Raw genomic sequence first — 16,895 nt, 5'->3', positions numbered from 1 at the left:
CCATTGCCATTGATCGATGAAGTGGAAATTGATCCTTTTTCAGTGGGTACAAATAAGTTTCATAAATATTTATACAACTACTTATTATTTTTTCATCCAGTAAATTTACCAAATATTTGTAAATGTTTTAAAATCTTGGCTTCTTTTTCATTGAAAACTGAAAAATATTAAAAAGGTTATGTACGTACGAAGATTGAAACCACATTTGTTAAATGTGTCAATGGCAACACACATTTAATTTTATAGATACAAAGTAAGTGCGATTTCAAAACATTATCATGATCTCACTTCGTGATATTTGTGGACAAATAACTGAAAGATATGTTATCAAAGATATTTTAAGTAGTTTGATAGTGTTGCTAATCCGATCAATTAGGTGGCATGATAAAAACATTTTATACTTACCTACTGGCACATACCTAATTAAGTTGCATAAATAAACGGCTATTTATAAGTATGTACTTTGTAAATAAAACTAAAATTTTTGTACCTTTCAATATTGATGGGATGACATGATGATTGATGAAGAGAATCATCCTTGCAACGGGCAAAAAAAATTTAGGTAGGTACAACGGAAAAAGGTAACCTACAGATTCTGATGGAGTTTTAAATATACTGAAAGGTACCTAAGATCTAAAGAAGAAGACATGTAAGAATCTAAGATACTACTTTAAAAACATTTTTGTTTTATAATTGAAGTATCATAGACCATTGGCTATGCAGACAATGTTCTCATCCAGTGATAAATTGGCCGGCCACTCCTCATTTAGCACCAATTGTGATGTCACACAACAAGCCCGAGATGATTATGAAATTGTTCATGAAATTGCGGGCCCACAATATATTTATGGAAGTGGTGTCACGTAAAGAAGTAGTTTAGTGTTGTGGATGTGGATGACTCATCCTGTCTATAGTACTTTATATGTAGGATCCTTTCACCATGGTGGCAAACCTACTGAAGCTCTTGCAAATGTCAGCAACACAATAATAAGAAGTAGAGTTTAAACAACTTATTTTTGGATGGTACATCCCTACATTCATATAGGAACTATATATTATGTATGCAAGGAACACAAACTATGCAATCCCGTACTAGGCATTGTGCAAGTGTAGTTAACAATAACTGAACTGAACATAGATAATGAATGAGTCGGACAATACATGGATGGTCCGGTGTGCGTAATTATCAAACTAGAAACTATGTCAAATGATTCCACCATCTACTGGATCAAACTGGATGCTGATTGGCAGATGCCGCATCCTCATTTTGGATACATTGCCTCTTGCAATTATTAACGGTCAGTGTATCCTTTAATATGAACCTTTCTCTGAAACATTGCAATACTAGATGATGAGAATGCATCTAGAGATTGTTTCTTTAGTATCTTTGTCTGATAAAATAATATAGCACTTGAAAAGGGTGGCACTTTATTATCTGAAATATCTGTTTAGTTTTTTTTGAGGATACTAATTCTAAAGTAAATGATTAAGCTGATTTGAATGTTTGTTTTGTAATTTTTATAGTGTTCCTTTTTATTGTTTTCCATTGTGGATGTATAAAACTTCAGTGCAATGAACTGAAGCATAATGTGGTAAGCAAATTAATTTGCAAATGATGATAAAATTATCATGAACTGAGAGCTTAGTGACAGCATCATACATAAGTACCTACCCAGCTCATGTTCAGAATGTAATGACATTTAGTTCTGGCATGGCAACATCAGATTCTGATGTATCTAATTTCATTTGTTTAAACTTTTAATCCTGTCATGAAATATGTTGTTTGATTATAGAACAGTAAAATTTTATGATTATTAAATGAGTTCCTTTGCAGCAGTGTGTGTTAGCAGCCATAATATATGTCAGTATATAAACAAAACTACCATTCTCAATATCTACTTCACTGTTTTTTTAAGCTAAAGACTGATTACATTATACCAACATATTAAAAGACAATGAATTATTCCAATTGGAAATTTTATAAAGCTAAAAATATAGGTATATGTAACCCAGCTAGTATATTCTAAAACCTCTATAAAACATGGCTATCCAGATAACCTCAAAAAAAATATATGACATTGACCTGGATGCAGTAAAATACTGACTGTTGAGATCTCCTAACCTCAAAACCAATATTATGATAGCCCTAAAGAATAAAGGGTTTGCAAAATCATTATCAGGTAAGTATAGCTACAAGTTTGAGAAAATATAATTATTAATGCAATAGTAATACACTACAGAGTACATATCGAAAATATGGAAAAAGGGAATAAAATGGAAGCTTACCCTGGAATAAGTACGTAGACGACTGATGCGTGGATTCGAAGGCACATTGTTTAAAGAAACTTTAGACATTCTTGATTATTATACCTCACTGTAAACAACTGAAATCACTACTCAACGAAACAACTGAAAGCTACACTTTGCCCCGAGTTAAATATTTGTTCAAACAATAACAAAGACTTCACTTTGAACACCAATGGATTTTGCACAGCCCCATGGTTATTTTTCTTGCAAATTAACCGAATCACAGAATTTTCAAAGTAATTGCTTTCTTCAGAAATTGTTTCAATCAACCATGATTAGAGTTTCAGGGAAGAAAGGCGAACAAAAGGAATTTGCCCACACTCACTCAACTCAAACTCAAAATACTTTTTTGACAGCTGTTTGGGTTGCGTTCCGATACACGCATGCGGCCATCAAATTTACGTTCCAACAAACAAAAATAGCGGTCGCGATTCGCGTTCGCTCAGTGCGCTATCAAGCCGACAACTGTCAAACAAATACCACACTTTGTTTGGTTGTTGGCTGAGGAATATTAAATGGCTGGGCTGTGACGCGATTATAGACTATTTTGGCGGAGGTTAAAAACCCTTCCTTAACGTTTTTTAGTGGGATGACAGAATTTTTAAAGACGTACACAGTAATTTTTATACTGAACCTTTGTTCTAAATACTTATAAGCTAGCCTGAATGGGTGGGTAAGTACCTAGAACAACTGAACATAATATTTAGTTACATAGTTAGTTAATAAGTACCTACTCTTCGGTCCAGTTTTCATTTTCCATCAGCTTGGGAGACAGAATCACCCCACTCTTGAGGTGCTTGGCTCTCTAGCTTATTATGCTTATTAGCTAAATATGATATATGCACGAAAGGCCTCATCAAGTGACGTAGATACCATCACCTGTTCCTTACAAGATATATTATGTATATATGTATATATACTTACTTAACTTAACTACATCCGGCCTGACCCTGACTGATCCTTCGATGGATCCTTAGGGACACCATGGTGACAAAGACTAGTAGACACCTCTAGGTGTACCTATAGTGTTTGTCATGGACACACCAAAAATAAGATTACCTGTTATAGATGTATGTTTGCCTAGTCTGATAAGTCTATGCCCTAGTTATGCAACTGATTCACTCCCCTTAGATTATGATTTCCAAATGTTAAATATCATCTAAGTAGCTAGGTATAATAAATAACTAAGTATTTTTTTAAACAGCTTATTTTCTTGTTTGTATGTAAGTAATCTGATGATTAGTACAATGAATGCGGGGGTTTAGTCTTGGACATTCTAATTATGATATTGATCCATGAACTCATGGCAGACCCTCAGGCTTACATCATGCAGGTCTACAAACACAGACTGAAGTCTTCAGGCAGAACAAAGAAACATGATTTTAATTACTCCTCTGAATCAGAACTATTTATGATATCACATTTTTCTTATAAAGAGGTTTTAGAAATAAAATTGAAAAAAGTTAATTTAATTGTATCTGCCAAAATATCGCGATTAGGACTGCAAAACAAAAAAAAAACAAAACGGAACGGAATGTTTAGGCGCCACTTTTTGGTCGATAATATTTTTTTGGCAATGTCAAATATTAAAGCCTCGTATTCACTAGGCGACAAATTGTCGCAGAACCTGTCTAGGCACATGTCGTCTACGTGTCGCCGCGACGTCGCGCTCTGTTCTGCGACGTCGCACGCGACTATACAGCGACATCTACGTGTCGCAGAACAGGTTCCATGTTTTGACTCGCGAGACAGAACTTCCTGCGACATCAGTCTAGCTAGCGCATAGAGTATATTTTTTTTACTAGGTCTAGCGACCGCTGTTGCAGAGTGTGGACGCGTGCGCGACTTCTGTATCACGACATGTTACCAAAATGTTCTGAGAACACGCACCTTAGATGTTCTGTAACAGTCTCAGAACTTGTGCCCTAGTGAATTCGAGGCTTAAATTTCCTAGTGGAAATGGAAAATGAGATTAACGGGAACATAGTTTAATTTTAATTTTATATTAGTTAGTTTTAGAGTTAGGGATTAATATTTTATCATGTATTGTATAAAAACTATCCACGGGAACATTCACTTGAACTTACTTGCTGAACTTTTAACCATTTTTAACAAAGAATTTTTAGGTTTTGAAACTAGCGAATTTAAATTTTGGTAACCATTATCGGCATTTCAGCAGGTAAGAAAATTATTTATCTACTTATGTAAGTTTAGATAACTAAAATTTTGGCTTCGGTACCTACCTACCAGTAGTTACCTACATTATTTGTTTGCTAAGTAGTAACTTAACTTTTCTGAAAGCTTCTGAATAAGTAAGTAGAAAACTCATTTTTTTATAAGATATACTTACGTTATCTATTCCGTTAGTAAGTACTTATTACTTCCATGATCTCTACCCATAATCATAATAACCAACAATCAATCGCAAAAAAAAGATTACCAAAACCCAAACTAAAAGCAAACTTTTAAAAGCTCCAAATCAACCCCCTTCAACTCACCAGGGACAATTCCGTCGGATTGATCCTGATGCGGGGCTCATCGTCTTCGTCATCAGGGGTGCACTCGGCCCCCGAGGTCTGGCCCATCGTGGCCAAAGGGTCGTGGCCGAAACTGGCCGAATTTGGCCGCAGGCCGCGACGCGCCCGCCTCGACCCCGCTCGCGCTTTCACTGCCGCGCTCGGCCTAGAAAACCCCTCTGCAGGTACTAGACTCGGGAACCTACTGTATCGATATCTGTGGGAGTTTTAATGATTGTTCTGGAGGTTCGATTCGGATTGGGTGATATGAAAATGGGTAACTAGCTTTGTAGCTATGTAAAAATTGGAACAAGCCGAAATATAAAGTAGCGAAAATATTGCGAAAATTGCGTGCCCGCGTGCGTGACTGAATTTTATTACTTACTTATTCCATTTTGAAAGCTTATCAGTCGTTACCAAGTTTTCAGTAAGTACCTACATTAGTAGTTAATATTCATTAGTTTTTGTTCAGCAAGAATGAGAATAATTGAGTTATCTATTCAATCTCTTAAGATATCATTAAAACATAACACCTACTTACTTAAAAATTGCCTATTGTTATGCATTGTTTCGTTTTTTATTTTAACAAATAATGCCTGCCGGTTTCCTCTTAACCCCCTGCACGTTGCAGTGACCCTACCATACAGACCTCTATTTCCCCCCATGTCCAAAGTATCGACATCGCCGGGGCGCCCTACGCGTGGGGCGGTCGATACTACCAGCGCATGTCTCGACTCCCGGCTGAATTCATTCATGACTTCAGTTGAAACTTTCAAAAAATGTTTGTGTTGTATTGATATAACCTATATCTATCTATGAATTAATTTTGTAGATATATTGTTGACACCCATATCACATGCTCTGCCTAGCTTGGGGACAGATGGCCGTGTGTGAGATGTTGGTCAAAAAATATACTTACACCTACTTATTGTGAAGTGCTTAAACTGATGTTGAGTCGTAAGATCGCATCCAGAGATAATATAAGAGATAACAAAGCGTCTTGAAGTCATGTAGTGTTGATGTTGATTCCGTTCCGATGATTTTTTACTTACAACTAAAAAAGCTCTATAACTTAACTTAATAGATTGCCTAGAGGTTCGGTTCAGGTCGTGTTTTAAGAAAAGTCGACGTCTTTCCTCTTTTCCGGTAGGTAGGCCATTGAGCAATCTACCAGCTTTACGCAGGTGTACCTACTGCTAGTAGATATATGTACCTACTTACCTACTTAAGTACCTCCCTACTAAGCGCCGGAGCTTTGGTGGTTCTTATTATGTATAGTTTGGAAGAAAAGTTGCTAATGAATCAGAGACGGACTTAAATATTCCAGTGTTGATAACTATAGGAAATATAGTAGTCACCGTTGACCATATTCGATTGGCTGCTGGCTGGTGGTGAACATAATGATTGTAGGTACCTAACTTGTGTGTAAATTATTTATTTATTGTTTTCTTTTATCAGTGCCGTGTAGGTACCTATTTAAGATCTTTCTAAACCCCAAATTCTCAAGTGTTTGGAAAAACCCGTGGGGATGGGAAAAACTTTTCATCATAGAATTTTATTTCAATTTTGACTATCGCGACATCTAGTGTAATACTTGGAAACTGAATCAGCCAGACCAGAAACAGTACAAGCAACAAACGGCGAACATATTTGAATAGTTATAGTAATATTCTACAGATGGCATTAGCTGTCTGGTTTCATGTTAATTTATAAGTTTTCCCATAACTATGGAAAGAAATTTTCCCAAACTATGTACACCTACACACCTGAGATAACTATCTACGTTGTTTTTTTTTTATACAGTTTGTCCCTTAAATAGTGAACTAACGGAAAGAGGGTGACTCAGGGGTCTATCTGAACAACCTTTGCTCTATTGTGGCTTTGTGACTATACCTAATATCAGTTGGAACTACTAAAAAAATACAACGACAACTTTTAGAAGCGATTCCTTTGTACGGAATCTGCCACAACAATTTTGATTGGATGATGATAATTTCTATAATTAATTAATAGAACTTTCGCGTCGGTAGGTACATTACATTGTTGATCTATAACGGTAAAGGCTCGGCTAAACATTACGAGTGTAATGCTTTATAGTGCCTGAAGGCTATAGTCATAGTCGATTATTTCTATTATTATCTTGGCTAGTGTTTTACTAGCACCGGTAGGGTTCAGCACGTTATACGGTAAAAACGGAACACTTATAAGATCACTTTGTATACAAGCAGGTGAATAGCACCAATCAGCCCCCAGTAAATTGTGTCTATCTGAAATGAAGAAGATTTAGATGATGAGGTAGCTATAACTATTCTACCGTGTCAATTATTAACTGAACTAAACGATGGTTCATCCAAGTGTGGCCTCACCCTAACACTTAGACCTTTTTCTACTTCAGCCTACATTTCTACAATTAATTTGCTAGCACTCGCTATGTCACTTCAGCCGTTGGTAATTAATTCTAGTGCCTATCCACTGTAATGAAATTGAGTCAGATCCGAGAGTAGATAAAGCAAAAGTACATCCATCATACAGTATTGTACATCAAGATAACACCAATGAAAATGTAAGTTTAACTTTTTTAACGTGCTTACAAGTAAAACGGATGAAAAATTTATGTGCGTACTGCAACTGGAATCAGAAATTATCGGCCCAACGATGAACAAAATCAAAGATATTCGTAAAGATGAAATTAAAGTGGATGTCAAACATTCGTTTGGTTTGATTCACGCTCTAAATACAATCTTGAATGTAGAAAAAATACTCGGGGTCTGGAGATTTCGTATTAAAGGTGATAAAATTGTTCCTTCTAACATTTTTGCAAGATTATATGTATTCACCGCTTCAGCAATCATTATGCTCGTTTTCTGTTACATAATAAACTATCACATGGATTTCGACATGCTGTCATACATTGACGATATTCCGGGAGCGACTGTTATTGTTGAATATGTGTATCACAACAATTTTGGCGTAAATATTCAATCCCACCTACATATCCACATTTTTGAAACATTTGATAAAATAGATAAAATTTTACACATTAATGTGAATACAAGTTATTACAAAAAGGCTGAAAATCAAGCAGTAACGATGGTGTTGATGCTGCTCCTTGAACACAGCATTTGCAATGTATTGGAATATGTGCTGACTCCCGATGCAATTATTGTTATGAATTGGAAATGGATACTATATTTCTATCAAGATTTTGAGGTCATTGTGTTTTGCATCTTGGTGTTAAATGTTAAAAGCAGACTCAGAGCAGTAAATGAGTATCTGAAAAAGTTTATAAAAGACCAAAACAATGTAAACTTCAATGTTTTCACCATAACTGAAGTAAATCGTCAGAAGAATCTTCAGACAAAATTAAATTTGGTTAAGAAAATACCACTCAAAGAGTTGGCTATAACTTACGATGCCATCGGAGAACTCTGTAGTTCCATCAATCAAGTTTCTAATTACCAGATCTTCATGACGTTGATAACGACATTCTTTTACGTGGTTATGGCAATCTGGACTACGATATACCAGTATCGTCTGAATCGAGACGTGTCTGCATCAGTAGTTATGACTATCGTCTGGGTAGCAAGTGGAATGGTGGCTATTGTCGCTATAGGGATTGTCTGCGACCGACTTATGACGGCGAGAAGAGACACTATAGTTCTGGTCAATGAAATTATAATGGATTCAAGTCTACCCAAAGCTTTGAGAGGACAGGCTAAGATGTTCATGCAGTTGATAGAAGCATGGCCGCTGGAAATGTACATCTACGATATGTTCGCTATTGATTTGAAACTCATCTTGAAGTTTTCCAGTGTGTGTACGACGTATATGATCATTATTATACAGCTTTCTCACTTCACTAAAATCTAAGGGTTTCATCACAAAATCTAGACATAAGGGTTCGTATATTTAGCGATGGGCCGTACATTGGTCTCACATGCATTATGAATGTGTCAAATTAATTCTGTGTTAAAAACACTCGTTGGGCCTGGTACGATAATTTCAGATGAGTACCACTTTTAATAACGAAGCATACTCTTTATCTGTTGCGATGAAAGCAGATAAATATAAATTGAATTTGACCTAAAAGTAGATAAAGAAAAAGCTCATTTATCATACCGTACATAAGAGTTATGACCATATAGATCTTTATCACCTTCAAAAAGACAAACAGTATGTATAAGCACCAGGAAAAAAATAATACATTATTGTAGTGTGTAATGGATTCAGGAATCAACGTTTCAAAAATGAACAGTTTTACCTATGATCGTAAAGATCACAAAGATGGTCCTATACTTGATGACAATAAACAGTCGTTTGGTTTAATCCATGCATTAAATCCGATCTTCAACTTAGAAAAAATTATGGGCGTATGGAGATTTCGTGTTGAAGCCGGTAAAATTGTTCCAGTTAACAATTTTCAAAGATTATATGTATTGACTACGACTGCTATCATTTTCCTTATGTTCAGCTACGTTATGTACTTTCATAAGGATTTGGACCTACTACAGTATGTCGATGATATACCAAGCGTTACTGTTATGATAGAATATGCTTATTATAACAATTTTGCAATAAACTTCCTATCCCAATCCAATATACAGATATTTGAAACTTTTGATAAAATTGACAAATTGTTATACATTAATATGAATAGAAGTTTTCACGAAAGGGCTAAGAAACAGGCAATCACCAGTTTTTTATCGTTGCTTCTAGTTCATGCTATAAGTCATTCATTCGAATATGTGTTTACACCCGATGGTATATTTTGTCATGAGTTTGAAATTGATCCTTTATTTGTACCAAGATCTTGAGGTTATTATGACTTGCATATTGGTTCTAAACACTATTAGTAGACTCAGTGCAATAAACGAACACTTGGGAAAGTTTACAAAGGAGAAAAACAATACATATATTTTTACCATAAAAGAACACAACAAAGTAAGGAAAAATCAAACCGACTCAACAAGAAAAATACCAATAAGAGATTTGGCTATAACGTACGATGCTATTGGCGAAATCTGCAGTTCTATTAACGGGGTATCAAACTATGAAATTTTCATGAAACTAATAACGACCTTCTCTTTCGTAATCATTGCAATATGGACCACTGTATATCAATACCGGCAGAAACAAGATATATCTGAAACAATAGCGACAATCACAGTGTGGATAGTCAGTGGGATGATGCCAATTTGTTTTCTAGGAATCGTTTGTGACAGACTCATAACGACTAGAAGAGAAACACAAGTTTTGGTCAACGAAATTATAATGGAATCAAGTCTTCCTAAAGCTTTCAGATTACAAGCGCAGACGTTCATGCAGTTGATAGAAGCATGGCCGCTGGAAATGTACGTCTACGATATGTTTGCTATTGATAAACAGCTCATCTTGAAGTTTTCCAGTGTGTGTACGACGTATATGATCATTATTATACAGATTTCTCACTTTACTAATACCTAATGGTCACAAAAAATGGTCACCGTTGAGACTGTTAAAATATTTTGGTGGTAAGATCATAATAAAATTATAAGCTTAAGGTAGTCAAAACGTTTGATGTAAATGAAAATTAATTGCAAAAGTGTAAGCCAAAGGGGACTCAGGGGTCAATCTGAGCAAATTTTGTTCTAAGACCTATGGAAATTGGCTCCCTAAAGTCGCCCCTCTTTCGGATTAGTATCTTATCACTTTTGCAACACCCAGTAGGTATAAGGTTTAGCCCTGTTTAGCCCATATGCCTACTTGTCAAATAATTTAGAAAAATAAAAACAGAATGTCTACGAACATCCAAGTTTAATTCCATACCGATACATAAATTATTTTCCACTTAATTAAGCCTAAGCACATTTCTCCATTTGCACCCTGACGTATTTTCAAGCACTCTTAATAATTAATCATAAGTAGTAAGCCTTATCTACTGCGATGAAAGCAGATATATAAATATAAATTGAATTTGAAATAAAAGTAGATAAAGAAAAAGCTCATTTATCATACACACACATGATATTAAAACTGAATAAAAATTAGCCTTTGTCAGCCTCAAAAACAGACTTTGTTTGTATAAGAACCTGGAAAGAGCCGAAAGAGTTATAAAACATTATTGTTGTGCGGTCGATATCTCCTGGGAAGAAGCCCATGAAAGAAACGACTGGATCATCATTGTTGTGCTTACTGAATAAAGGAATTAAATTACCGTTCCAAATATGAACAATATTATCAATGACCGTAAAGATGGCCCTAAACTTGATGACAAACAATCGTTTGGTTTAATCCATGCGTTAAATCCGATCTTAATTTTAGGAAAAATACTGGGCGATTGGAGATTTCGTGTTCAAGATGGTAAAGTTGTGCCCGTGAACAATTTTCAAAGATTGTATGTGTTTACCACTACTGCTGTAATTTTTCTTATGTTCTGTTACATAATATACTTTCATAAGGATATGGACCTACTACAGTATGTCGATGATATACCAAGTGTTATTGTTGTAATAGAATATGCTTATTATAACAATTTTGCAATAAACTTCCAATCCCAATTTAATATACATATATTTGAAACGTTTGATAAAATCGACAAATTATTACACATCAATATGAATAGAAGCTTTCACGTCAGGGCTAAGAAACAGGCAATCACGTTTTTGTTGTTACTGCTTCTTGTTCACACAGTATGTAATTCATTCGAAAGTGTGTTCACACCTGATAATATTTTTGTTATGATTTTGAAATTGGTACTTTATTTCTATCAAGATCTTGAAGTACTTATATCTTGCATGTTGGTGCTAAACACTGCTAGTAGACTCAGTGTAATAAACGAATACCTGGAAAAGTTAATAAAGGAGAAAAACAATACAAATATTTTTACCATAACAGAACAGAACAAAGGAAAGAAAAATCGGACAGACTCAACGAGAAAAATACCAATAAGAGATTTGGCTATATCGTACGACGCTATTGGTGAAATCTGCACTTCTATCAACGGGGTATCCAATTATCAGATTTTAATGACACTGATAACGACCTTCGCTTACGTGGTCATTGCAATATGGACTACTGTATATTACTACCGGCAGAAGCAAGATATCTCTGAATCAATAGTGATGATGACAATTTGGATAGTCAGTGGGATGATGCCTATTTGTTTTCTAGGAATCGTGTGTGACAAACTCACAACGCGCAGAAGAGAAACGCAAGTTTTGGTTAACGACATTATAATGGAATCAAGTTTTCCTAAAGCTTTCAGATCACAAGCGAAGACCTTCATGCAGTTGGTAGAAGCATGGCCGCTGGAAATGTACGTCTACGATATGTTCGCTATTGATTTACAACTCATCTTGAAGTTTTCCAGTGTGTGTACAACGTATATGATCATTATTATACAGATTTCTCACTTTACGAATACGTAAATGACCATTACTGTCGTCTAAGCAGAAAAACCTCTTTATATATTCAGCTGAACTTCTACTTCAATTTAATTTCATGAGATTTCCGTAAAACAAACGAGCATACAGTCATGTTGTTAAAGATTCAATAGTGGGATTAAATTTCAGTATGGTTGATATTTGATTATAGTGCCTAAATGATCAATAAGTAGTTACAAGATTAATGGACTGTTTAAACTTATGGTAGTACCTACCAAGAAATTAATCAATTACTTCATTGACATGACCGCGCGTGGAACGTTGCTGGCTTTCAACAAAATATATTGATTATTTATAAATGTTTTTAAAAAACTCAACGTTTAAAAACTTGTTGTGTTAATATAAAAAAAAATCTAGTGGTTTTCATCATGGAAGTCGTAGTTACCCACAACGAAGCCAATACAAAATCAAAACCAAAAATATCACCAAGTGTTGTAAGTACTCTGCAACCTATTATGAGCATAGAAAAAGCATTTGCTATGTGTCGATACAAAGTGATTGGAGAGGACATTATAAAAGCAGATGTCAAAGCGAAAGTGGTCGGAATTTTAGTATCATCCATTTTCATTGTCCTACTTTTTCAGTTTTCGAACTCTTTTACACTTTCAACAGAACAAGGTGTGGTTAACATTATAGACAATATACCAAGTTTCTTGGTAATTTTTGAATACCTAGTGGTCGTTAATATCACCTCATTCAAATGCAGTGAAGTCAATGCTTCAATAGTGTCTATATTAATTGTAATTGATAAATATTTTCACATAAATATGAACGAATCGTTTTACAGGAGGGCTAGATCTTATTCCTATCTATTTTTGTCTGTCCTTTTTTCATGTCATATTATATTTCATTTTAATGAGTGCATGATGGAGTGGGAATCAGTTAATAGATTCATAACCTGGCCATTTTACCTTTTCCAAGATCTAGAAGTGGTATTTCTCTGCAGATTATTATGTATTGTAAAGACTAGATTGGATATAGTAAATAATCTTCTAGAAAAAATATATCATAAACACGATATCAGAAAGTGCAAACTGTTCACCATTAGTAAAGTAAGTTTCATTTCTAATCCAGTAATTAACAGAAAAGTTGAGATAAAGGAGTTAGCAGCCATGTACAATTTAATTGGTGAAACCTGTAGTTTAATGAATAAAGTGTTTAATTTCAGTATGTTCATGGCTCTTGTTTGCGCATTTAGTAATGTTGTCGTTACGGTTTGGACGACACTTTACTATTCGAGAAAGCTTCGTGAATCTGTAACAGGTAGTCTAGTGATTAGTGCTACTTGGACATTTAGCGGGATCTGCACTATATCATCTATGAGTATTGCATGTGAGGTACTTAGAAACACTCGAAAGAAGACTAAAATCTTATTGAATGAGATTATTATGGACTACAGTCTCACAAGAGAAGTTAGAGCTCAAGCCAAGTCCTTCATGGAATTAACGGATGCTTGGCCTCTGGAGTTCATTGTATATGACATGGTGTCAGTAGACGTGACCCTAATCTTGAAATTTATCAGTATCTGCACAACCTACCTGGTCGTTTCAATTCAAATGATGAAACATTTATTCTAGAATGTGTATATGTAGGTACGGTCAGCTGCATAAGTAGGTACTTATACCTTTTGTTCCTTGTCAAACTAGCTACATAACAAACGGACAATGTTTTAATAGGCAGTTTGTGAGTTTGACAAGATACAAAAGTGTACAGCTACTTATGCAGCTGACTGTACCTAATTAATAGAATTTGCTTGACGTTGGTAGTAGATATACAATAATATTGATAAAAAGTTATATTTCGTTGGTGGACCCACACATATAATTAATTACTCTAATGCATCATTTATTTGGACTTCCGTACTAAAAAAGTTTAAAACCGTTCATGTGGCTGCCAAGGAAAACCCTTTATCCCGTGGAGATATCGAGTTGAAATTTAAATGTACGGTTCACAATGATATTTTTAGTGTAGGTACATACCTAATTACTGTTAATTATTGTTAATGATACGGACCCTTTCATGCGCCAGTCTGACTCGCACTTGGCCACTTTTTATTTTCATAAGGTAGATGTTTGATGTACCTAAGTACATTATTTATGAAATTTAATTTACGGTGTTGATACGTTCGTAGTAAAATTTGGTTCATATTGAGACTCTGCCATGGCAGACGCTACCGGCCTCGATGTGTTTCACACCATCCAACCAGTCATGTTCATTGAATACCTCTTTGCTGTTGGCAGATTATTTAAACGCAAAGGAGAAATAAAAACAGCCAACATTTATTTCAAGGTATTCGGGATAATCTACGTAATAGTTCAAATAATACTTATGTACATTTTAGTAGAGATTCACAGCAACGATGTCGGATTGGATATGATCTACGACATGCACTTCACACCAACTGTCACTATTGTAATTGGATACGTTATGTTTGTTATTAATAACAATTTCATATCGGGTAATCGTAACATGCAAATGTATTTAAGATTCAAAAAGATCGATAAGGATTTAAACATACATTTTAATAGAGATTTTTACAGGACCTCTCGCCGGCAACATTTTCTTATTTTGATAATACTTTTTATCAGTCATTCCATTTACCACATAATCGAGGTAACACTAGACAGCGCTAATTTTGCTATCATATGGGGAGTATATTTTTTTCAAGATATAGAAAAAGCATTCTTTTGTATACTTATATTTATGATTAAGAAGCGATTAGATATAATAAACCTACATATTGCTAAATGTATCAATGTACACCGATTAAGAAAAGCTGATTCTTCATTAAATGGAATTAAATTTAATAGATTTGACCCTATACTAAGTAAAAAGCTGAAAATAAGTGAACTGGCTACAGTATACAACTCAATCGGTGAACTATGCAGTCTCATCAATGACGATTTCAACTTGAACATATTTTTTGGTTTCATGGGTGCATTTTCTTATGTTATTACTTCTATTTGGTCAGTTTTATATTACTCCAGACCAGGTATCCATGTTTACAAAACAATAACCTTAATAAACCAACTTATTTGGATAATTCTAGAATTGTATCCTATTGTTGTTGTTTGCCTTGTTAGTAACTGGTTGCCGTGGACACAAAAGAAGATAAAAGTTTTGTTGAATGAGATAATTATAGATTACACCACTCCTGATACTATTCGCAATGAAGCGAAATCATTTAATGAATTAGTAGATGTGTGGCCATTACACATATTTATGTATAAAATGTTTCGAATCGATGTTGGGTTGTTGTTGAATTTTGTCAATCTCTGTACCACTTATTTAATATTTATGCTGCAAATTACACACTTTATTTGAATGTTTCAAATTGACGTATTTTTTTCTTATGTTAGCGTTTGTATTATCTTACTTAGATATAGGTAATTAAGATTTTGCACGGCGCATGTATTTAACTTTAATATTACATTGCAATAAAATTCTGATGTTCAGTGCTGTTGTTTAATTTAAACAAATATTTAGTTATAACATAATTACTTAAAATAATCGGATATTAACAAAGTAAGTAGGTACTAAGATAAGATCTATAAATTGTATAATACACTCATGGGCAATGAAAATGTTCCACTGAGAAAAGCACCAACATTCTCCTACACTAGAAAAGTTAGCTTAATGACGCCTTCTGCAACATTGAAGTACATAAATTTAATAGAGCATCAGGATATAAAAAACTAAAAACGGCAATATTTTGTTCAAATTTTAAATTAAAAGTTTAAAAAAATTGGTCTGTTGGTGTCAGCATTTTATGAGTGGAACTTTTTCATTGCCCGTGAGTGTATCTTTTGTAGGCCCCTAGCTAATGTAGACTGACGGCCCTTGGCGGACATCCTGTCCGGATTGTCAGAAGTAGGAATTTACAAGTAAGAATTTTTACACAACCCTTTTATATTGTTCCGACCGGACCCCGCAGGCGACTTGGTTACGAAGGTCTTAAATAATATACACCAAAATTTTACTAGGTACTAAATCAACTTATTTGAAAAATATTAATAAGGTATTATGTGACTTTCGTTGCCGAATCGGAAGCGTGGGTCTGGATTACCGAGGATAAGGTGTTAAAAATAAAATGGAATCTCTGTTTTCCTCGATACTATGAGGCATGCATGACATGACATGCGTGTACCGTTATGCCGATAAAAAAATGTGTTGTTTATGTACCTACCTAATTGTACCAAAACAGTTTTTAATGCAAAGCAAACATTATTTAATAAATAAAAGCAAACAAGAAATTGCTGACAGTATTTTTGGGTCAGCTATTTATTTACTCTCTAATTGAATTAAGTAATAAGTACATTTGTATGATTTAATACAGTGGGGCAAGTAATCATTTATGTATTAAAGAATATTAATCTTCATGATTATGATTCAAAGTCAGAATAGGCACTCGGTAACGTTATTGGTTGATACTAAACAAGGGTTTACAAATTGGAAAGTGGAAAAATTAAAACCAACTGGAGTAAAATCCACGCAAGTGTTCATTATTTTTAAACTTTACCGTTAACCGTTTACGTTAACCGTTTTGAAAACTCTTGCCATGGTTGACGATGACAATAAACGAATAGGAAGGACAAAGGTATCAAAAGCAAAAAAAATCAAAGATGTTTTTTTTGCAATGCAACCAGCCATA

General features: G+C 34.6%; 5 protein-coding genes across 7 annotated transcripts in view; 4 read left to right on the top strand and 1 right to left on the bottom strand.

The window, feature by feature from the left end:
* Nucleotides 1–4,966, bottom strand: part of LOC105398213 (monocarboxylate transporter 13) — a 44,363-nt gene extending 39,397 nt beyond the window's left edge. Inside the window, exon 1 of one of the 3 annotated variants that reach the window (XM_048629348.1) lies at nt 4,806–4,966. In XM_048629348.1, coding sequence (XP_048485305.1) covers nt 4,806–4,892 — 87 coding nt within the window. In that variant the 5' untranslated portion in view covers nt 4,893–4,966. Of the gene's footprint in view, nt 1–2,286; nt 2,771–4,805 lie in introns of those variants that run through there. The other 2 variants (XM_048629347.1, XM_048629349.1) reach the window with 2 other exon arrangements.
* Nucleotides 4,967–7,913: 2,947 nt separating this feature from the next.
* Nucleotides 7,914–8,693, top strand: LOC105398239. Its single transcript, XM_011570300.3, has one exon. The coding sequence runs from the start codon at nt 7,914–7,916 to the stop codon at nt 8,691–8,693; it is 780 nt and encodes a 259-aa protein (XP_011568602.2).
* Nucleotides 8,694–9,644: 951 nt separating this feature from the next.
* On the top strand, nt 9,645–10,286 carry LOC125490418. The gene has a single exon (XM_048629591.1). The coding sequence runs from the start codon at nt 9,645–9,647 to the stop codon at nt 10,284–10,286; it is 642 nt and encodes a 213-aa protein (XP_048485548.1).
* Nucleotides 10,287–13,110: 2,824 nt separating this feature from the next.
* Nucleotides 13,111–13,851, top strand: LOC125490417. The gene has a single exon (XM_048629590.1). It carries the CDS (start codon nt 13,111–13,113, stop codon nt 13,819–13,821), a length of 711 nt encoding a protein of 236 aa, XP_048485547.1. The 3' UTR covers nt 13,822–13,851.
* A 500-nt stretch (nt 13,852–14,351) lies between these two features.
* On the top strand, nt 14,352–15,568 carry LOC125490416. Its single transcript, XM_048629589.1, has one exon. It carries the CDS (start codon nt 14,405–14,407, stop codon nt 15,566–15,568), a length of 1,164 nt encoding a protein of 387 aa, XP_048485546.1. The 5' UTR covers nt 14,352–14,404.
* The last annotated feature ends 1,327 nt before the right edge of the window (nt 15,569–16,895 follow it).

The sequence above is a fragment of the Plutella xylostella genome, chromosome 23 (assembly GCF_932276165.1).
Source record: "Plutella xylostella chromosome 23, ilPluXylo3.1, whole genome shotgun sequence".
Lineage (NCBI taxonomy): Eukaryota > Metazoa > Arthropoda > Insecta > Lepidoptera > Plutellidae > Plutella > Plutella xylostella.
Note: the sequence above shows the minus strand (reverse complement) of the source record. Positions and strands in the feature narration are given on the sequence as shown.

Bases quoted from the DNA above. Each gene is read 5' to 3' on its own strand.
- LOC105398239 (XM_011570300.3), top strand. From the start codon at position 7,914: ATGGTGTTGATGCTGCTCCTTGAACACAGCATTTGCAATGTATTGGAA.
- LOC125490418 (XM_048629591.1), top strand. From the start codon at position 9,645: ATGACTTGCATATTGGTTCTAAACACTATTAGTAGACTCAGTGCAATA.
- LOC125490417 (XM_048629590.1), top strand. From the start codon at position 13,111: ATGGAGTGGGAATCAGTTAATAGATTCATAACCTGGCCATTTTACCTT.
- LOC125490416 (XM_048629589.1), top strand. From the start codon at position 14,405: ATGGCAGACGCTACCGGCCTCGATGTGTTTCACACCATCCAACCAGTC.